Genomic DNA, 22,458 nt, shown 5'->3' on the forward strand with positions numbered 1-22,458 from the left:
TATTCGAAATTAAAAAAAAAAACCATTGAGATGTGATATATTAAGTGAGGATGAAGCCATCTGGAGGAAGAAAACAATACAGGTGAGAAAGGGAATCGCTAACCAGCTGTAACAGTGCACATTCTTTAATGGAAAGAAAAAAGAACCAGTATGCTCTAAATGTATTAATATTGGAAGCACTTCTTGAATGGTTGCGAGTTATTTTTTATCACTGCGTTTGTATTGTGATCTTATCATTTTTCGCTGTGATCTTTTTTTTTTGCATGATTACGTATTTTTGTGGGTGTGTGCAGTTGTGGCTTGTTTAATCGACCTTGGTAGGGCAGCTGAGATTTGGTGAAATTAAGCAGGAACTTGAGTGAACTGAGTTTGAAACAGATAGCCTTCTACATTAATGGGGTTCCTAAATTTAACCAAATTCCTAAATGGGGTTCCTGAATTTAACTAAATTTAACCATATTGAGTACACAGGTTATCGTAGATGCCACTTACAGGATGAAAAGCCAAGAATAACTAGACATTGCTTCAAAACTGCTTAACATTTTGATACTTGACTAATTTTGAATGACAAATGAGTGCAGAACTTTATTATAAAAGCTCTGTGGCAATGCTTTGCCCGATGTGTGTTGCCCAGCTTAGATGATCGTCGGAATGATGACATCCTTGTCTTTTCTTCACTACCCTCAAAACTGCAGTCATTATTTTCGACATTGAAGTTATGATCAAAAACAATTGTTGTATCCCTGAGTAAGATGTAAGCTGCGTACAGGTTACTCAGGTTAGATTTCGTCTTTCCCTTTGAGTGCTTCTTTAAAGGTGCTTTCTGTAATGTTTAGTAGTAGTGAAATCGACAAATGCATCATTGGAAGGCTGGTGGCAGGGCTCATGACTGTAATGAGCGTCTCCCTCTTCTTTGTGATCGCAAGTGACAGTGACCATGACGACTGCGTTTCTTGGGGCCAGGTTTTGCGAGCCGCCTTTTGCAAGAAGGTTTGACTCCACGTCAGGGCAACAAGACAGACCAGGCTCATCCACCCATCCACCCAGTCAAGAGTGCCCCCCACCTGGAGGTGAGGAGCTTGTGTTCCTGGGGGTGCTGGCAGGAAAGTGGTGGCAGTGGGCCACATTTTTTAAGTGGTTAACGCCCATCCCCCCGGTCTCTCTCTTTATCTTTTGTTACCTGGCAGAAAGTTCATTTTGTTCCACCGACGGGCACCAGCTTATAAAATTTCAGCATTTATTGTCATCAGAAGTATCATTTTTAACCACATTGGGGTGCATTTGTGGGTATTTACGGAGGAACATGTGTGTTACATAGTCGGCGCACACACGGTGCTGGGACGACAGACGAGACCAGCGCTGGGGACTGAACCATTCATTCGTCCGAGAACAGAGTATTTAAGCATAGGCAAGGGAGAAGGAGTTGGGAAGGAAGAAAGGGCGAGGAAAAACGTGACGCTCAGTTGATACGTCACACGCCTGGCTCAGGCAGCGGGAGATAACACAGCTCGACGATTTACAACAATGTGCTTACTTTTAAACAATAAGCCATAAAGGAAAGAAAACAATGCAACATACCATGTGCTGCTAACCTGGTTTTAGCCTCTCACTCTGCCCCTGACACCCCTTGTGCTTAATTTTTTTTCCCTGGCCAAATCTGAGCATGCTTCGAGTAGAGGAGAGTAGGGAAGCCAATTTGCACAAATCAAAGCCATTCTACAATAAACAAGCTTCTTGCATACATGTTTTTATGCCTCGTGTAGAGGCATGTCAAAATTCTGCGGGTGGCAAGTGTCCATTCATTGTGGGCAAAATCGCTATGAATGAGGGGCTGCAACAGTTGCAAATTGCTGATTTAGATAAAATGTAAAACGTGCTACTTACACAGTCAAAGAACTCGAGGGTGTTAAGGGTAATCGGGGGCCCTTCACTACAATCAAACCCGAATATAACGAACTTGGATAGGGCGAATTAAGCTTTATAACGAACACTCAAAGTTCTTGTGTAGTTATGCAGTAAAATGTATTTTTTACAACGAATTAAACATTAAATATATCGAACTCTGAGCGTGCGCACGATCGGTCACCAAACGCCTGCCAACATGCTTCTGCGCTGCCTGTGCCAATCTTCTGGGGCTCCGTGCTTTTTGCTGGCTCTTCCGTGAAGCGCAGCAGCGGGAGCAATCCGTGCCTTTTTCCAGCCTTGCTTTGCAGCACTCCTATTTGGCAGCTGCCTGCCATGTGATCAAGTATGTGCGAGCAGCTCCGGACCTATCGCACTTTAGGAAAAGAAAAAAAAGAACAATCAGCTCTTTCGAGCTGATCTCGCGACTGTGGCACTCCGACCGTACCTACATTGCCCACGTTTCTATGCACTCTCATTGCAGTGCTTCATAGCAAGATGACAACGAAGCAGTGGCAAGCCCTGCCGAAATTTTCACAGGGATGGGGACTGGAGTTCGTTGATGTGATGTTGCATTTTGAGAATGCGATTATTATTGATGGTGCTAAAAGCGGTGTTCTGGCGAAAATCGCTGCCTGCTGCAAATAGGTGTACATTTCTCTGCAGTAAATTTCTTTTGGAATAGATTACTATGCATGGTGAGGGGCATGGTCTTTCTTTCATTATCACCAGAGTGGTTTCTTGGGCGAGGTTGTCATTCATCGTGTAAGTAAGTGCGAAATGAACACGGACAAACTAAGTGCTGTGTCCCGTTCACTTCGTTCGTCCTTGTTCATTTTGCGCTTACTTTTACTATTCATTATCACGTTTTTAATCAACTGTTCACATTGTTTATAATGAATTTGATACTGATGTCCGTTATCAGCAGGTTCGGTTACATCGAACTACTTTGTATAGCGAATGAATTACGTTGAAACACGCTGTTCGTTATAACCGGGTCTGACTGTATAGCGGACCCACGCAGCTCTTGCTTGCTGGTGTTAGATTCAAGTTCTAGGTTCAAATTGAGCTCGCACACAGCTGTTCTTTGTTGTTGCTTAACCCTACTTTAGCTTGGCTGAACAAAGCTATAAAGATCTGTGTTGCTTGAGTAAAGGGGCATGGGGTTAGAGGCAAAAGAAGCTCTTGGGAATTCAGTAGGTGGCATTGTGCACTGATTATGGACAATTAATTTAATGCGCTCGTCTTTTGTTTCAAGTTTATTCTTTGATCGTTCGTAAGTAAACAAGTCAGCGTCCTGGCTTCTACATTTGAATGGGCCAAGGAGCAGTTGGTTGGCTGAGCGTCTGTAGCAGCATTCTGGGTGATTCCCTCCCCTCCCAGGGCAATGCAAAGCGGGTGTATGAGCTTGTGGTGCGCCACTTCCTAGCCTGCCTCTCCAAGGACGCCGAGGGCAAGGAGACCACAGTGGAAGTGGACCTCAATGAGGAGCGGGTGAGCGAGCCATCAGTTTCTTCTCACCAAATTTCGATATTACCGTAGTGCACTTGTCTTAGGCTCCTTCTGTACCATACCACCTTTTTCTTTTCTTTCCCACCAGTTCGTGGTCACAGGGCTAGTCATTTTTGCACGGAACTACTTGGAAGTCTACATTTACGACAAATGGAACGCAAAGGTAAAAATTTCTATTTTTTCGAGAAAGTTTTGTCATATCTTCTCAACACTTTCTCAGAAGAGCTACTTGAGCGGCAACATAGTGTTGTGGAGAGTGGATGAGACAAGCCCCGTGAAGAATGGGGACATGGTCGATGAGATGCCTAATTTTGTTGATTGTATGTGTATTTTTCTTTTGCAGTCCTGCGTCTTTATTTTGGCTTTTTGGAAAAAGCGCCCGTAACAATACACACTGGATAGTTGAGATATGTCATTTTTACAATGCATAGCCAGATAATTGTACAAAGAGAATGTGCCTGAGGAGCTCGTAGTGTGTTATCACCAGTGCAGTCTTCTTTTGGCTTTCTAAAATCGAAACAAGAAATGATTACAACAGTTAAGTTTATATAAAGCCACTTTAATTATACGTGCGTGCAGCAGGTTTATAAAAATTCGATTTCAATTGTTTTATTTTTTCTGCCATCATGGTCAGTTACACGTGTGCTGCATCAACCCAAGTTGGGCTCAAAAAATATATTTAAAAAAAAGCTGTTTTCGAGTTCAGCGTGTGCTTTTATATATTTAGACAAGATAATGTGTGCATTCATAAATACCGGTGCTTTTCTTTTCTTCCTGTTTGAGAGCAAGATTGAAGCAAACTTGCAGTAGCTGTGAGCAGCAAGAAAGGCAGTTCATCATTTTGCAACTTTGGGACGTTCTGATGGGGCTCATTTGGGTGTGCAAAAATAGCAGGCTAAATTTAACAAGGAAAATTTTTTGGCAATTGTGACACCACCAAATCAGGAATGTGTGTCTACAGTTACTGACCATTGCCTTATTTCTTTCCCGCCAGCATTGATGTTGTCTTCCCTTTTCAGGAAATTCCAGGCTACCGAGAAGGGGAGTGTTTTGTTCCCGACTCTGTCAAGGTTAGTAGCTTTGTATGTTTGCGCCCTTTGCAGCGTGGTGACTTCTTGGGATTACCCGCCGTGGTGGCTGCTTTTCTGATGGAGGCGAGAAGCAGAAACGCCCGTGTGTCATGATTTTGGTGCATGTTAAAGACCCCCGGGGGTCAACATTAATCCGGAGCCCTGCACTATGGCACGCCTCATCGCCTGTGTAGCGTCAGTGCGTTAAACCTCATAATCAATCAATCAGTCAATCGACTTCTTGGGTTTCCAGGTCAGAAGACCAAAGCCTCTGTTTGAAGTACCGTAGTACAAACCTTCATTTTTAGCTTCAGAGTGTAAAATCATTTATCAGGTGCTGGAACGATTGGCACAAGTTGCTGAAAAATTACTCGAACAGGTAAAAAGGTTAAAAAATCATTTTCGTGGGACAGTAATGTCCCCTCGCCACCAGGTGCCCAGCGTTCACTTTGCTCTCTTCCTCTTTTGCACCCCTCTCGTCATTGTGCCTTTGTATGTTGCTCTCCCCTTGCTCACTCTCCCCAGCGGCTTGTTTCCTTTTGTTGTGAAATATGTTTTCGAACCTGTCAAACTGTGTGCGCTATCATGAGACGCGCTCGTAATCTAAATCACAGTGCGCGGCCGCAGTGAGCGGTGGAGGTAATCACACACCGCCACATGAGTGACGACCGCTTATTCTCTATCAGGGCGCATTTAGTCAGAAATAATCAAGGTGGACCAAAAAATATCAATTTAACCCAGCAAATATAGGATGCAATCGTACGACCACGATTTCAGAAAAACCAAGCAAGAAATGGGCCAGAGTAATATCGCACACGTACAACATGCACTCTAGCCTGATTCGGCTTATGATAAAGCGATGCAGTGCAACAATCGCCCTTTCTTGCTCGCCCGCTATCCTGCCACAGGCTTAACAATTTATGCTTCTTCTGCACACAAACAATGTTTATTAGGGTCATTCGCAGTCTCCACAGGCAATGATGCGTACATTTCCACACAACAAATTTATAGCTGTCGCCTTGCAATGAATACAGAAGCACGCTGTCAGCGTGATTAGGTGACCAAAGAATTTCAAATGCTCTTTGTTTTAGCCCGCGTCATAACTAGGGCCCAGTGTTCACTGTTACTGTGCGGCCATGTAACCTTGTCGATGCCGCCAGTGGATATCACCAGATGCATTGCTGAGCAACGTGTTCTGATGACCTAGTTTGTGAAAATAACGTTCTAGAATAAAGAGCCGAGCAATGATGTATATTTTGTCATATGAAGTGCTTGCGTATTTTTCAGAAATAAATTTAATTTAATTGGAATTACATTTGTACCATGTGCTGAAATCCACACCTGTCGCTTGTGCTGAAATCCACACCTGTCGCTATCTTATTAGTGGTGGCATCAATGGAAGTCTGCCCCCTGCATGTTGTATCTGCGTGTTGTAATTGACAGCTGGACAACCAGTTGAGAGGTCGCAACTGCTCAGATGTTAAAGAGGTAGGGAAAGGGGGCACGTGATGTGTCGAAAAAGCGTGGAGCATATTGTTACCATGTGGAGTCATGATACGGAAACTATTCTCGAAGCTTCCCCCCTTGTGCCCCTGCCGTGGTTGTTTTGGCACTACTCACAACTCGTCTGAATTGATCAAAGGAGCAGCTGTACATACAATTCAAATAGTTAAGGTTATTTATAACCTAGTGTTGCCTCCAGAAGCACCTAGCCCCAATGATCATTTTTTCAAGAAGCTCTGCACGTTTTACGTGTGTTCTACAGCAAAGAGAAAGCTGCTTTCGACTACATATTCGGATGTAGTTCTCAGGAGCATGGTATGCAGTACGCATAATGCAATGCGTACTGTCAAGTGCAGTTCCAAAAGAGAAGGAAAGAAGCTCGGGGATGCACCCCCGTGCAACACAAGCAGAGATACTGGAACAGGCATGTAAGCTGACGGGAGCATTCATGCCGATTTTGAGCTAGCAAGTTTACTTACAAATGCAGAGAAGGTAGAGAGCACTTTTAGAATCACTATTAGTCAGAACTAGTTGGCTTCTGTAGGCTTTTGTAATGCGTGTAGAACAGAACTGAATACTGAATTCCTATTCACCAGTTTACGGAACGTAGTCTCATACGTCACATGCAGTGTGCAAAAGGTAGCGTTTGTCTGGCGGCCAGATCTCTACATTTTCTATTCCCGGCCTGCATTTCAATCCTTGAGGTGTCTTTGTCGTACGACAACTTCATTCTGTCAAATGCAGGTTACCCAGGAAGTGCTATCGAATAAGCTCATCGAGCCGGGCTTAGTAGGCCCGCAATGGATGCAAAGATGCGCCAAAACATGCCCAAAATGAACTGCTGCCGAAGCAGACGGCAAATTCACCCACAATGCGCCTCGCTGTCGCGCCCGGCAGGGTGAGCAGGCTGCAGCGCGCACGGAATACTGGGTAATTGTGCCCATTTGTAGCACCATCTACACTGCTCTGCGAGTTGGCCAAGTCGTTTTATCTTGCTCCATGGTATCAGCCACATTGGTGCTGATAATGCCAAGTCATATCCTCATGCGTTGTGTGTCTACACAGTTTTTTATCATTTTTCTTCTCTCCTATATTAGAAAAAAGAAGAACACTGAAGGGGAAAAAAATGGGTTTTGCACATAATTTGATAAGAAAACTGGCGACTATGTCAGTACGCATCTAGAATGTTAACAGGGGTAGCTTGAGAGTGGCCACGTTATCAGGATGCGAAAGACAAGTACGAGGCTGGTGTTGGCCCAATGCCAAGGAGGTGGGAGGAGCTCCTTAAGCACCTTCCTCCTGTCCTTTACCACACATCACTGGTGCATTTATCACACTGGTGCATTGCGGGTAAGCTTGTCGCCGCTAGCAGAGGAATCCAGTGCATGTTTGCGGCGGTCGATCGCAGGCGCTCAGGATATGGTATACAGCCTAAGTAAATCTAGTAGTTTGATACAGCCCAAAAATTTCTGACTTACTGCAAAGGGTATATTTTGCTTGTCAATCAAAAATTTGATGGATTGATTGTAGGGTTTAGCGCGCCGACGCAACGCAGACGATGAGGCGTGCCTTAGTGGAGGGCTCCGGATTAATTTGGACCACCTGGGGATTTTTAACTTGCGCCGAAATCTCGTGCACACGGTCGTTTTTGCTTTTCGCCTCCATCAGAAAAGCGGCCGCCGCGGCCGGGAATCGAACCCGCATCCTCGTGCTCAGCAGCACAGCGCCTTAGCCACTGAGCCACCGCGGCGGGTCAATAAAAAATTTGGAGCTGGTTGGTGTGTAAAATATTGCATAAGTTTTATCTTATGCTGCATAAGCAAAAATCAATTGTATGTTTATTTTGACCATGCCGAAAGGCACACCGTGTGTAAATTTCAAATGTATAGACTAAAGAGTAACGAAAATAGCTGAAACAGCGAGGTCTCTCGTAGACAGGCTTTTTATGCTTATATTGATGAAGCAACCGAATGCTGTGTGGTTGCAAAATTCTGGTGCCTGGTTTAAAGTAATCTGATATTGGCACTTTATAAAATTAGTGCAACCAGCATTTTGCTTATATTTTGTGGACCAGCGTACGGGATAGCAGAGGACCTGGGCTAGCTTTGTGAGAGAAAGTGCTATGTGCCGTACACTAGCCCCTGCGGAATCCAAAAACTCACGCGTGGGTTCAGGTACTCACATGCGGTAGACGGACTCCGGGAATCCAAAGTGAGGCTTTATTGCCTGGCAGATACAGGGCATATACCAGACAACACGACTATCGCTTGCGGGGAGACAGTGGCACCGTTTGCTCGCTCGAGCCTGACGCAACCTCGATATCCGTCATCACGGCCGCAGGAGCAGGGGAGGCATCCCTTGCGACCGATCAGGGCAGAATCTCTCAGCAGAGTGCCCTGTAGTCAACTGGGTTCACCGTCATCGGGGCATTCTGAGTAGGCACTGCCGAGCCAACCGATTCCGACCAAATCGCCCAGTCGACTCCCGGCGGAGCGCTCGTTCGTCCCGCAGGTCAGCTCGGAGGGGAGAGGAGGTCTTCCCCAGGTCGGGGAGAGGGTGGTGTGAAGGGAGGAGCTTGTCCTCCTTCCCCGTGCCCTTGTGCACAAGTTTGCGATGAGCCGGTTCAGCGTGCCGCATGGGGTCACAAAAAGGTCACAACTCACGTTACGCGCCGGCTACCCAAAATGGCGGCTCCCAGCTCACGAAAACATGTGCAGACGAGGTTTAGGGAAACAAGGGTCCCCACAATCTGGAATAAATGTACACTTTTTTTTTAGCAACTTGCACAAACGGCTATTGATTTCTGCACAGTTTGAAGAATGACTTTCTGATAAATATTCACCTGCTCTCAATACTTCCTGATGAGTGCAAAAATGGAGTTGAATCCCTGCCAGTTTGGCCACAGAGCTGCAGCACTGCTATAGTACTCTGCCATTGTTGTGCTGTGCTGCCTTCATGATCCTTAGTATTTGAACATTTCCAGCTCTCTGAAGGGGAGACGTCACCTCCTCCCCTGTTGCGGGAAGCTGACCTGATCGCTCTCATGGAGAAGCATGGCATAGGTAATGAATCGGTCAGTTCATTTCTGATAGGGCAAGACTTCACGAGAATGACTGAAAATAAAACAAAGGCAGCGTGTGTTCTGCTGTTGTCTTGCATAACCACTTAGCTGTAGCTGTGTGTAACAAGCCACACCCTGTGGTGCCCGCTTCAGCACTAAAGTTCTCTGTCTGTGCACATAGCATGCAGCAATATACTGCAGCGTTTTATAATGCATTGAAAGATGTTGAATTGCACACATACTATCGCAACTCAAAAGCAAGTACTCAGGTATTGGGCTTGTTACCATAAACTTCATGAAACATAGCCACGCTGCAGCGTGAGATATTAGTGAAAGCTACCGAGAGTCTTTCTGCACTGCATGCTAGCTGGCTTGCAGTAATTTGGCGAAGTGCTTGCTCTACAGTGGTCACATTTCTGCCCTGTTCTTTTTCCCTCGCGGGCCACAGGCACCGATGCCACCCATGCGGAACACATTGAAACGGTGAAGAACCGGCTGTACGTGGCCCTCACGCCGGATGGCTACCTTGTGCCTGGGGAGCTTGGAATGGGGCTGGTCGAAGGTGGCTGCCTTTTTCCTCTGCTGTCCGGGGTCGGGGGGTAGAAAGGCGGATGCCTCACTTTTTCCAACTCGTGTCGCGGTCGGAGCGGTACTCTAAAGGGACCTTCTCTTTTTTTTGTATGTTTACCTGTGTAGTGAACATCTCTCTCTCTCTCTCTCTCTCTCTCTCTCTCTCTCTCTCTCTCTCTCTCTCTCTCTCTCTCTCTCTCTCTCTCTCTCTCTCTCTCTCTCTCTCTCTCTCTCTCTCTCTCTCTCTCACGCACACACACACACACACACCCATATTTCCAGAGGTGTATTGGACAGGGCTCTATGAAATGGATGATCAGCTTTAGTTTATTTTAATTGGTTAACAAGTTTATTTCAAGTATGAGGGCATGTGCCACCAGGAAATCAGTATGCCAGTGCTTCATGCCACCAGTATGGGTCAGCGCAAGCCAAGAAGTAACACTGCTAGGTGCCATCATTCTATTGGAGTGTGGAACCCCTGTCAAGTTCATAGCGGGAAAGAGCGCCGCGCGAGTAAGAAAACGCACTGCTGGACAGCATTTGGGCGCACCTTAAAGGTTCCTAGGTGCTCTAAATTAATCTATAGCCCACCATTTCAAAGCCCTGATGTAGCTTCGATGAGTAAAATCTCAAATTCGAATTTTTAGTCTTCGGAATCAGAAAATTTGTGTTCATGTACTCTTCCTGAAGTACACATCCGAGAGTGACTGTGGGTATTCTAGGAAAGTGGTGTGTACCTCTAAAGTTGCACACACTCGCAGTGTGGGATTGTCCAACCGAAGAATCCATCACGAGAAAGCTTCGCGTTCAACCATCATCGTCATTAGATGGAGGGGTGCATGATTTCTTTTTTCTCCTCTCATCTATTGACATGCAGAGCATGTAAATCCATTCCAGACATGGTTGTGGCAAAGAATGTGCATCGTTTGGGAGCAAACTGAATTTCTAACTGTTCACTCCTTGTTATGGCCGCGATGTCAGGGCGCTCAAACATGAGGGAGCCCTGTTTGAACATTTTAAGCTTCAACAACTAGTGGCATAAGGTTTTCCAATATTGCCGTTGCATTAGGTTCCAAAATGTAAAGTGCAGTTGTCATTGTCTCATGGCTGAAATCAGACAAAAAGTTGCATGCACAAGTACCAGAAGTGTGCCTGAAAGGTCTATTTCTGCACCAAAACATACTTATCATGTGCTTTTTTTTCTCCAGGCTATGATTCCATGGGCCTTGAGATGTCCAAACCTCACCTAAGAGCAGAGTTGGAGGCTGATCTGAAAAGGTGAGTTACACTGTTAATATAGCAGGAAGGTTTTCTTTTTCTTCTTCTTTTTTTGTTTGCAAAATTTTAAACAATAGTTTCAAGAAGCGTGGCTGCGGTTGCAACGAAATGCAACTTAGAACTACAGGTGTGCAAATATTAGAGTTTTAAATTGGAGTCGAGTAATGGCGGGTCTAGAAACTTAAATGATTTAAATTTTGGAGCCCTAATATTCTGATTTATGAATGAATAATTTGAAACTTGGAATATCCGCACTCGTTACAAGTCTCAACTCCTACTGCTAGATGCTACATCAGCAATGCACAATATGCATCCCACAAGCTGCGGGTATGGCCTGTAGAGAGGTGGGGTGTGCGGGCCGGTTCAGAAGAAAAAACATATCAGCACTACAATAATCACTCGAGAGATTTAATAAAACCTTGTTCACAATGATGATGATGATGTTCACCATGTAGGCAGAATAAAAGTTTTTTGTACACACAGTTAAAATGGCTTTTTCTTTTTATTGAAACAGGGAAGAATGGGAGCCTTTACTTCAGATAGAAGCAGGCAAGCACAGACATTGCAGCAGCTTTCCTACCTTTTGATTTGGCTTTGGTATTTAAAAAAAGAAACAAAACTGGGAGGAATGCAGGCAGTGTTTTGTTGCAAATCAAGGCATAATAAAAAATAAGGAGCAGTATCAAACCAGCTAAAGAATATTGTAACGATGGTTACAAATGAGGACTGAATAAAGTTTATTTACAAGGCGAACTTGTGCCAGAGGATGCGCTACTCGTAGTCTCAAAGCTGGGCCGTCGTCGTCTTCCTTTTCCGCCCGTAGCACGTCTGCCCTTCTTTTTCCTTGCCTACCAGTTGATTGCTGATGCCTGACGTCGGTGTCAAGCCAAGGTGCAAGTTTAAACATGGATATGAGGGTTGTTGCAATATTCACAAAAGAAGGGACAGCAACAAATAATCTTTTTTTCTATTGTGTTACCAGGTTGCTGTGTCCATTTGTTTGTTTACTTAGGTTAGAACAGTGTTGTGCCGCAGGTAAACAAGTGCAAATGCTGCAGTAGTTATAGTAGTTCACCTGTGACATAGGCTTATCATAAGGGAAAATTTTTAATGCACTGAGGATGGCCTTATGGAAGCGCTTGAAAAAAGTAGCTAGAAGGTCTTGTCCCATCTATTTCCTTTGGCCAAGAGCCAGGGCGTCGAAGGTAATGATTTTTGTCTGTGAACTGAACAGAAATGTCAGTGCAGCGCAAGAGTTTAAAATAGCTACTGTAAAATACCGAGTGGCAGCAAATCTCGTGAGAAGGGGGATCAGCGAAATGATGTGCGAAATCAGGAAATGTTGAAGGTGTATGCGCCGTATGGAGCTTAGTGCGAGCAAATGGCTGGCGGGTTGCCTGCCTTCCATCTGTTCTCTTTTTATTATTATTATTATTATTATTATTATTATTATTATTATTATTATTATTATTATTATTATTATTATTATTATGTAGCTTAATTGTTAGAAGTTTTCCTTGAAATTGGCATGACTAATTTTGACGGTACAAATTTTTGAATGAACCAAACTTGTGTTTTGTCTTTGTGCTCTCTTTAAAACTGAAAATAATTGCACCATTTGGGCATGAAATGCTAGAAGCAAATTTATTTTTTATATATGAGTTGATGCTTCAGAAAATCAATGTTCCTACCCTTATTCTTTTTTTATTTTCTTTTTTCCTTTTTTTTTTATTTACGCAGGATATGTGAAGGCAGAAAAAATGCTCGAGGTGAGAAATTTTCTTCCCACCTGTGTTACTTTTTCTTGCCTTTCTTTTTTAGAAAAATAACTTTTCAGATGAATCGTCTGTACCATGGAGTCTATGTGTGCCCACACATTATGTGCAAGGATATATTTTTTTGCTGTGTCGCTAAGCTAAATGTCGGGCTGAAAGGCTGAGGCAACCATTTCCAGAAGTTTAGTTTTGCTCTCTTTCATTGTCTAGGCACTGCACTACTAGCACAAGGTTGCGAGCTCGATTCTCAGCTGTAGCAACTGTTTCTCTCTCTCTCTCTCTCTCTCTCTCTCTCTCTCTTGATGAGGCAAAAAACAAATATGCCCACGGGTGTATATTTCGGCGCACATTCGGCGTTTGTGGCCCTCCACTGCGGCTTGCCTCCTAGCCCAGGTGGAGTTCCAGTGCATGAAACCCAACTTTTAAGCTATTGCTGTTTCTTTCCCAGAGGTTCTAAGGCACCAGGTGAACCTGTACCGTGACGTCTTCTACGATTCGGAACGGCAGGTAATTGGTCTCTTTTTTTTTTATTATTATTGCCAGGATAATGCTGGTGGCTCCTGTTTCTTTCCATTTTTTGAATACAGTTGAACCTCGTTATAAGAGACATGGATGTAAGAGACAAATGGGTATAAGAGACACTATTCACCCACATGGTTGGCTGCCCTATCTTTCCCATTAAATTGACCTCTTTTATAACAGTCATCGGATGTAGAAGATTGGTTATAAGGGACAAGTCATTCTTCAACTTCAATCGATAATCTCGCTTGTAACAGACATTTTAACTTCAGATGCTGTGCCACCAGTCACTAATTACAGTCGCTTCCATTCTGGAAACACAGGTGGACGACAGACGCCTGCAGTCGCTATTTATTATAACTTCAGCAAACACACAGTGGTTCAGTCAACTATGAAATGATGATGAGAAGCCCTGCCAATGGAAATGCAACTTACAGAAGTGATTGAAGCCCACTGCCATCCATTGGATGGAGCGCGATCGCACATGCAGGCTCTCCCACTCGTGTAGCTCCCAATCAAGAAGCATCACAGATGTTGGGTCCTGCAAGCGTAATGAATAGCCTGAGCACACAGCGGAAGAAGCTGTGCTCTGACTATTCATCAGGCTTGTGAACTCAACATCTACGATTCATCTTCCACAAACAAGGAAAGGGAAAACAGCTTGTAGAATCGGTTGTAAAAAACAGTGTAAATACAGTCATGAAGCAAACAAAGATTCAGAACTGTTTCATAAATTTTCGGGGCCAAACATAAATTAGAATGAATCTTTTGAAACATGCTGTAGCGTTCTTTTGAGCTTATTTTAGTCATACGATGCCAACATTGAACTAGGATCTGATTAGTAAGTGAAAACATGGTTCCCTTCTTATAAGAGACATCTCATATAAGAGACAGAAATTGCTCCCCGGTACGTGTCTCTTATAAAGGAGTTCAACTGTAATACTAATATAGTAGTACAGCAACACCTTACCAGTATGCTCCTCACTGTTACATCTCCCAGGCTATTGCATTGCGGTGGGATGGTCCCCCTAAAATGCTCATGGGTGTGCCGCTATCTCATCTTAAACATCGTATAATGTTTTTACATTACACGCTGTAAATTTAGCCCGATAGGGGCACCAATATTTATAACTTAAAAGCGGTGAATTATGGGGCTATAAATAAAGCGCTCTACCCTGATAGCTAGGAAGAGTGTAAGGACTAAGACTGCAATCCCACTTCGTGCATTGTGGAGACACCGCAGTCGACACACTGGGAAGTCAAGGTGCAGCCAGTGAAGAGGCTTCTCTGCACACTGTATAGAAGGGAGCAGCCAACTCCAACTTTATCGGTGGGAGGCAACATCTTCACAACCTTTCCAAGCCGTCCACAGCCAGCGACCCGGGTTGTCCTGTAATGGGAAGCTCACCGTGTCTTACACTCACAAAGTGAGATGGGAGAAAAAGGTTTCCTGTTGGGAGAAAGGTACCGTTGAGAGACCAAGGGGGAGGGCCACCTCCAGCACCCCCGTATAATGAGGGGCAGCAATGCCAGTGTAGAGCACCCGTCCCACCAAGAGCCATTAGCCCTAGCAAAGTTTTGACCCGACTGTCACATGCAAGGCAAGACATGAGCACACGTGGGATCCCCAAGAAGTCACTTTCTTTTTCCGTGCAACTTAGGCCACCAAGCAGCTTCAGTTCATATGTAAAGTGCATGCAGTGAACGTAAACGGGGGACAATTTGCTTCGCTTGAGTGAAACAGCCTTACAAAGCAATGGCTCGGAGCAGAAAAGCCATGCATCAAAGGCAGCCAGAGACACTGTACTGGAAACACCCTGAGAGCATCATATACGGTAGCTCTGTTAATTGCGTACACAGATATGCAAAATTATAATGGTTGCGCAGCTGTGTGAGCACCACTGACAGCAAACAGCGTAAATATTGTTTCCTCACTGGGTTCATATGGACGGGCATAAATAACAATGTAAAACTTGCGTGTAGCAATATTCATGGTGCTGGAATGGGGCACACCACATATATAATACAAGCACATAAAGTGCAGTACTCCCACATCCATGGTACTGAAACCATTGGAGGCCAGTGCACCAAGTCGCACCGAGCTAAAGCACCAAGCTGCAAGCAACAACCTGGTGCCTAACTAAGTGAAGCACATACACCCCCTTGCACACATACCATGCTCCATAAGCAGTAGCCAAAAGGTATGGACTTGAATTGATGTTTGTGCTTCCGTTGTCAGTGAAGCATGCTGTACTGCTCTCGGCCATCACGGTATAAGCAAATTGCACTTCAATGCTTTTTTCTGGGTGGCACCACAGGTCAAGCTCATTTGCACTGTCAGCGTAGCCTCTAACCGGTTCTGCAGAAAGTTCGGTTTTCTTTAGCAGTTCTGCAGAGAAGTTCAAGTTCTCCGGGATTACAGAACAAACTAAAGGGGAGGACATTCCAGCTCAAATTAAAAAACAAAGTGGAGTTGGGCAGACCATTTCATGTGATGAACAAATAATGTGGTTGGAAACAAAAATGCAGTTAGGAATATGCATGCCTTCAAAATTTCTTGTGGGCCACGGAAAGCATACAGCAAGTGGCAAATGGCAGTAATTGAAATGTCTGCAGAAAATGTAAACTTAAGCTAACATTGTTCAGCATACTCTTCCCTGTGGCTAGCAGCGCATGCTTTGTGCAAAGCATGGCGAGATGCCTCGCGGCCCTCCTCCCTGGTCTGACAGTTGTGACCATAATGGTAGCTTTCGGTCCATTCAGATAGGTAACTGTGTTAAGAGCTTCTCAGTGGCTGAAACTACCTTAATGCATGTTCACCTGCAGATCAAGAAGTTGGGTGAAGCTCTCAAGAGGTACCTTGGTACTGGTCAACGGGCTCCATCTCCTACAGGTTGGTAGTCAGTCTGTAATCGGTACTGTGTGCCTGACAAGCATTGCGGGGAGGGGCACTAATTTTTATTGTGCTTGCTTGCAGGGGTGTTTTCATGGAAACATCCTGCAACAGTTTTTTCACAAAGCCACTTCGTTGTTGATACTTTTGTGCAACCTTTATCGCTAATCGTATGTCATGCACGTATGTCATCATGACCGTGTTTGTGCTTGCTACAGTACATCAGTGCACCAGCACCCAGGCTGGGCACACAGCTTGACACAAAGCTAAAGGGTGAATTTGGGGGTGCGAGCAGAAGCACCATATAATGACTCAACTTTTATGAAAGAGAGGTAAAAGGTCAAATTAGTGGGAAGCAAACACCTAGAAACTCAGTTTGGGGAAAACCTCTAGCCAGATACTCTGCATGGGGAAGATGGAAGAACACAAAGAGAAATAGGGCATGGTGAAGGACATGCATGTATGCAGAATCAACTCCAGTCCACTTCTCTATAAGAATGTCTGAGGGCCAGCCAGAAGCCTAAACTGATGTGCTACTGGACGCTGATAGACAATCATCAACTTGTAACATCTCTTTGCTTTGCTGCGGTTGACCTGCGTGCTCTTTTGGTGACCATCCTCCTGTCAACAGTGTCATGGGAACTTAGCGGAGAATCGCAAGGAGGGGCTGCACCACGTCTAGAAAGCTTACATTTTCAAGCATCTCCTCTTCATTCAATTGTGTGCTCACGTGCAGCTACTCCTCACTAATGTTAGAAGTCCTTGAAGGAATCAACGACCATTCAAATGGACACCGTCTTTGCATTTTCCTTCAGCTTATGACATAGCTGTAAAGCTATGGCTGGATTAGCTTGGTAAGACACTGTTAGCACTACCGGTTTGTCATAGCATGGAGGAAATTTGGTGTCAGATGACTTTTCCTATTTCTCATGTGGTTGCCATTCCGGGTGCAGGGGTGGAAGGTGGCACCTGCAATGTTCAAGGGGAAAAAAACTTGCTGCTATGTATAGCTTGCTTCAAGATATTATGTCTGTTTTTCTTCTATCTGTTTCGCTTTTGTGGAAAATATGTCTGCAAGGTTCTGATGTGCTCTTCTGTAAAGCAAGCTGATGGTGCCAACGTGTGTGTTATACGTAATTTGCAACTTGCTGTGCAGGGCCCCGGCAAGACAGTACACGGCCACCCCCTGGCAGGCATGGCAGCAACACCGGCGGCCAACAGCAGCCACATCGGAGAGGAGCTGCCACAGGCAGCAGTGCTCGAAGATGTGGCATTTGCAATGAAGAAGGTTTGTGACAGGAAACAAGCAAGCATGCAATTATTGCCCTTACTATACATGCCATAGACGGGATTTCGTAGATTCATGGGTGATCAAGCCATTTACAACGAAGTATGAAACTTTCATGTCATAATTGTTAAAAAAAATGTTTAATTTTGGGGTTTAACACACCAAAGCTGCACCTAGACTATAAGGCACACTGTAGTGAAGGGCTACAAATTGATTTAGACCTCGTGAGGATCTCTAACATGACCTAAATCGTGTCACACAGGCGCTTCATTTTTCGCCTTCACCAGAAAAGTGCCATCGTGGCTGAGATCTATCTCATGTCCTTGGGCTCGGCAGCACAAAGCCTTTAGACAGTGAGCCACCGCAGCAGCGCAGCAGGTGAAGCGTAATGGTTGTAACTGGAGTTCATAAATCTATACTTTGCCCTAATGCTTATCAGGCCACCTTCAGTTATAATGAGGGTGAAGTGGACCAAACTATATCTAAATATATAGAGTCCTTCATTTTTTGAGTTTTATAAGTTTGTAAGTTTGGGAAATTGGGTGGTATTTTTCAGAGTATAATTTATTGGAAAACTGGGCAAAAACTCAGTTTTAATCATTTCTCAGAAATTCGGGTGTTATTTTTATTCACACCTGCACAAAAAAGCATTGCAGCAATTCTGTCTTTTTAAACGCAAATATTTTGATGCACGTAATGTATGCCAGAAAAGTAAAGCTCGTAATAACAGGGAAAAAACAATTTTTTTTTTTGGCATGCCCTGGCTGAGAGATGCATCAGTTTGTAATTGTGGACAGCTTCAGTGAGCTAATTGCTGCTATTTGCGAGGGTGTCCGTAATCTTTCCGCGGTGTCTGTAGTTGTGTTTTGGCAATTATCTCCAAGCACATGCTGGCAAAACCCACTAGCGATTTTTTGCATTTGGCCACCAGGGCAAACAAAAGTTTGCAGTGATAAAAGGACTCACTAAAGGTTCATGTTTGCTGTTTATTAGGAATGACTTCAACGCTTTAATTTTTAACGCTTTGAGGTTCAAATTTTTTTGCCAAATGCGACCCCCCCACCTCCCCCGGGTCGATTTTTTTATTGCTGATTTAAATTGTTCGGAAGAATCTATTTCGAGAAAAAAAAATGTAATTTTTTTACGGTGACTATAAAGTGACAAAAAAATCATTTGCGTTGTTACATACATTTAGTTTATTCATGAGTAACACAAGAAAAATTGTAAGAAAAAACCTTATACGGAACCATATAGCCATCAGTTTTGCCGGCGCAAAAAGCGGGAAGCGCCCGGAGAACGAAACTAAGTGCCATTCAAAGGGAAATATTTGGCGATGTGGGGTCTTTTAAAAGCCAGGAATATCCATAAATCAAAGACCCTATGTGTACATGTGCATACACATGCGCATGCACTGGAAATGTAACTTTTGGGCCTCCTTATGTGGTTCGCCTTAAATGCACCCATCCTGCATTGCTACCATTGCATGGAGAAGTAAACAGTTTGCCAGGACATCGTTGGAAGTCAGCTGAGTTGAGCGCATGCAGGAAGTATACAGCAGCCTAACTGTGCCAAATAAAGCAAACAGGCTGGAGTGGGATAGTAACAATAGGCAGTCATATTCATGGATCTGCTACTAGCTACGAGTCACACATACTGTTTTGGCCTGAAAAATGGGCTTCTAGTTATTACTCTTTCAATTCCGAAGCTCTGACAAGTGGCCGTTAGCACAGCATCCGGTATGTCCTACCCTGAGGACGAAAGTGACCACCATACTGCACCCATATTTTAATAAAAATGCTTGGACCTATGCTGTACCCTCATCCACCATTTCTTTGGCACACTCTCAACCTGGAAGCCAATTGCAGAACTCCCAGTTGTGTTTGCATTTTATTGCTTAATTGGTGAAGTCAAGTAAAAACACCCTGCATAAAAATGTTTCATGTAACTTGGCCCAAAACTTATAAATAGAAACATTGATTCTTCCAGCACGAAAGCTATTAGCAATAATTTGGGGTAGTGTTGACTAGGGTTGCCACCTTTTCCCGAAAAAAAAAAAAAAAAGGTCCTTCAAAGGGGGGGGGGGGGGTGGGGTATATATAGAATGTTTACTTTGTGTTGAAAAAAAAGACGCCATGTTTTTGACATGTAGTGCCATTTATTGTAGCGTTTTCTTTGAGAGGAATCAACATAACCTTTGTACTGAAAGTGATTCAGAGCTAGGTAATTGCTCTGTATGTGCTTCACTGAAATGTAACCGCAGTTGCTGACCGCGGCTGCAGCATTTCGTTGTTTTCTTCCTCCCTTAGGTCCCCCTCCATCTCAGGCAGCGTGCTCGCCCGCGTATTTTTTCTGCTCGCGTGTCTGCGCAGCTTGTCGACACATATTTATCGTCTTAGTTGTTGAATTGACGCTTATAAAACGCCAAAACGGACATAATCACGGTGCAAAGGCCAAAAAACTGGCCAATGACGGCCGGTTTTAAGTATGGACCGGCAACCGGTCCGCTATTTAAAAAAACGGTCGGGCCGGTCCAAAACCGGGCAGGTGGCAACCCTAGTGTTGACTATTGAGACTATTTTTTACATCTGAATAATTAACTGTGAAGTTAAAATAAAATAATTCATTTTTAAATAAGGGAATCCTCTTACTGAGACTACTGCACTTGGTGTAATTGAAAATTCATGAATTAATCAACATGTTAAAAGAGTGTGTGGTAGTCCAAATCACTCTAAATGATTGCTAATTAATCTCTGCTGGAAATTAGTCTCTAATTATATTTTTTGTCCAAGTTACATGAAACATTCTGTAAACTCATGTGAATAGGAGTTAGGTGACATACTAAACTTACATTTTACCTTTAAAGGGACACTGAAGTGAATTTGTCAAACTTCTGTTTTTGTTTGCATTGCATGGCTCAAATAAACACACTTTTTATTGTTTATCCAGTTGATAAAGCAGTATTTGATTTATAAAGCCTGAAAGAATAAAAAATACTATGCGAAATTTGCGGCAGCCGCAACAACTAGCAGCAGTGACACATTTGAGATGCGATGTAATTGGACAATGTCCAAGAATGGAATTCAAACCAGTTTCGGTTTCAATTCTGTGCAACAACATGCTTGGCATCCGACATTGTCATTGATTGGGCATTATCGGTATCATAGGAATCGTCATACCACGCTTCTGCCATGTTGTCGGCTGTAGAATGGGTCTGATAAGCCTGCCAGCACCACTTGGAATCGTAGCGTTCACTAGCTGAGGCAAACACTGTGCCCTAGGCTGAACGGTCCCTACGTCATCGAGACGCTCAAAAGCATGGTGCTTCGCCCCCACCTTTGGAGCCTGCCTAGATCGTCCCTCTGTCGTAAAAGGTGCATTCGCACCAGGCCATGTGTCAACTGATTCAGCACTGTGCCCGCAAGCAGTCAGTACCTATGTCAACACCACGCTAACATGAAGTTGCCTGCACGTCAGTGTCAGTCTGCACGCGATCTGCTAACTCGCTTGTGGAGCAATGAAGATAGCTGCGCGAAATGGTGAATTCAGTATAGAAAACATTACCTAAATACAAAAAAATCAACTCAGAAAATAAGAAGAAGTACTATCGGGGATTCCAACTTGCTACTTGCAACACACTGCACCCCGTGCTTTAGACCACTAGGCCATAGCTCCAGCGCTGTGTCTGATGGAAATGTAAAATATATATTCTATAGGTTTTATTCACTGGCGTGGCACCCATGCGGGCAACCATGCGCGTGCACCGCCATGCGTTTGCCCAAGCGTGTGTATTGGTAAGGTGACGCCGCACTGGTTATGTCGGGCTCCACGATATGGCAGTATTGTCTGCACTGGCACCCGAAAAAGCACAGCACATGACTACAGCAAGCTGTTTGATGTTCCGAACGCGAATACCTCGACGCCAAATACTGTTACATGTAGCACCATACAATCTACTTATCACCAGACACGGTTTAAATCGCCGCACGACTAGGGAGAACAGTAAAAACTTCTGAGCCTACGTATGTGCATGGCAGCGTCGTGACGGACCGAGTCGCGTGTGTATGCAGCACCGCGCTTGTTCCGGCTGGGCAGTGCAAGCATGGCACGGCTCAGGAGACAGCCTCGCATGCACTAGCTGCTACACTTCCATTGTATCTGAATCAGTGTATGCATGAAACTTTTCTTCAAAACCATTCTTTCGTTTTTGTACTCAACCTTGCATTAGACGGCACTTGTGGGGACATTTGGGGTCGCAGGCATCTGCAGCATCAGCCTCTTGCGCGCCGTGTCACGTTTGTTCGCAGCTGCAGTTTCATTCTCTGGGAATGCAAAGTGCCCGATAGCAAGGGGAGTGCAACCACATAATGCGAGTGCATAATAATATATCTGTTGACGCCACAGCTGAGAATCGGGTTGGAACACTGCGGACAATCCACGCTGATGGTAGGGCGCCTTTTTTTTTTTTTTTTTCTTTCTTTCTTTCTCTCTTTCTTGCCTTGAGATGCTGGTGCACAGCGCTTGTGCAGGCACAGCGGGCATGGTCATGGTGGTTTTCAGTGTTTCCAAACGAAGAAATTGCCCGCTAAACTTTTCAGTGAATGCCATCTATACCTGTCTTTTTTTTTGTTGTTGTTGTGTTTTTTTTTTTCTCTCTTTCTTTTTCTTTTTTGATTTCTTGATTTTGATGACTATTCCTTCAATAACGCTTGTCCAGTAAGCATCAACCGAATGCCCACGAATATATTACCTCTAGCAACTGCATTCCTTAATCAGAAATAGCAATTGCAAATGTGTGGTCGTGCTGCTAACCACTGTGCTAGCTCACCCAGCGCGAAAAGTGCTTCCCGTACTTTGGTTTCGTGCTTTACAGCAAAAGTATCGCTTGATTTTAATTCCTTAGTACCTATGTTCACTTCACTGACTGTTCTCCCGCCTTTAATTGGCCCTAGAGCCAGGGAAGCATCACATGTGCACTTGTGTGGAGATACTTTGACTTCATAGACTTCACTAAGTTTGATACAGTCTAGAAACTAAGAAACTAAAGGCACATTCTTCCAGGCGCAAATCGTGTTGTGGCTTAGTTTTAA

General features: G+C 44.2%; 1 protein-coding gene across 2 annotated transcripts in view; it reads left to right on the plus strand.

The window, feature by feature from the left end:
* The window catches only part of Top3alpha (topoisomerase 3-alpha), a 34,762-nt gene that overhangs the window by 8,711 nt on the left and 3,593 nt on the right, over nucleotides 1–22,458 (plus strand). For both annotated transcript variants that reach the window (XM_077684745.1, XM_077684755.1), the window contains 11 exons: nucleotides 964–1,070; nucleotides 3,286–3,396; nucleotides 3,503–3,577; nucleotides 4,434–4,484; nucleotides 8,971–9,049; nucleotides 9,497–9,610; nucleotides 10,827–10,896; nucleotides 12,637–12,665; nucleotides 13,120–13,178; nucleotides 16,017–16,083; nucleotides 17,240–17,371. In XM_077684745.1, coding sequence (XP_077540871.1) covers nucleotides 964–1,070; nucleotides 3,286–3,396; nucleotides 3,503–3,577; nucleotides 4,434–4,484; nucleotides 8,971–9,049; nucleotides 9,497–9,610; nucleotides 10,827–10,896; nucleotides 12,637–12,665; nucleotides 13,120–13,178; nucleotides 16,017–16,083; nucleotides 17,240–17,371 — 894 coding nt within the window. The remainder of the gene's footprint in view (nucleotides 1–963; nucleotides 1,071–3,285; nucleotides 3,397–3,502; nucleotides 3,578–4,433; nucleotides 4,485–8,970; nucleotides 9,050–9,496; nucleotides 9,611–10,826; nucleotides 10,897–12,636; nucleotides 12,666–13,119; nucleotides 13,179–16,016; nucleotides 16,084–17,239; nucleotides 17,372–22,458) is intronic.

Source organism: Haemaphysalis longicornis, unplaced genomic scaffold, assembly GCF_048455015.1.
Source record: "Haemaphysalis longicornis isolate Haplotype H1 unplaced genomic scaffold, Haemaphysalis longicornis Haplotype H1 scaffold_1, whole genome shotgun sequence".
Classification (NCBI taxonomy): Eukaryota; Metazoa; Arthropoda; class Arachnida; order Ixodida; family Ixodidae; genus Haemaphysalis; species Haemaphysalis longicornis.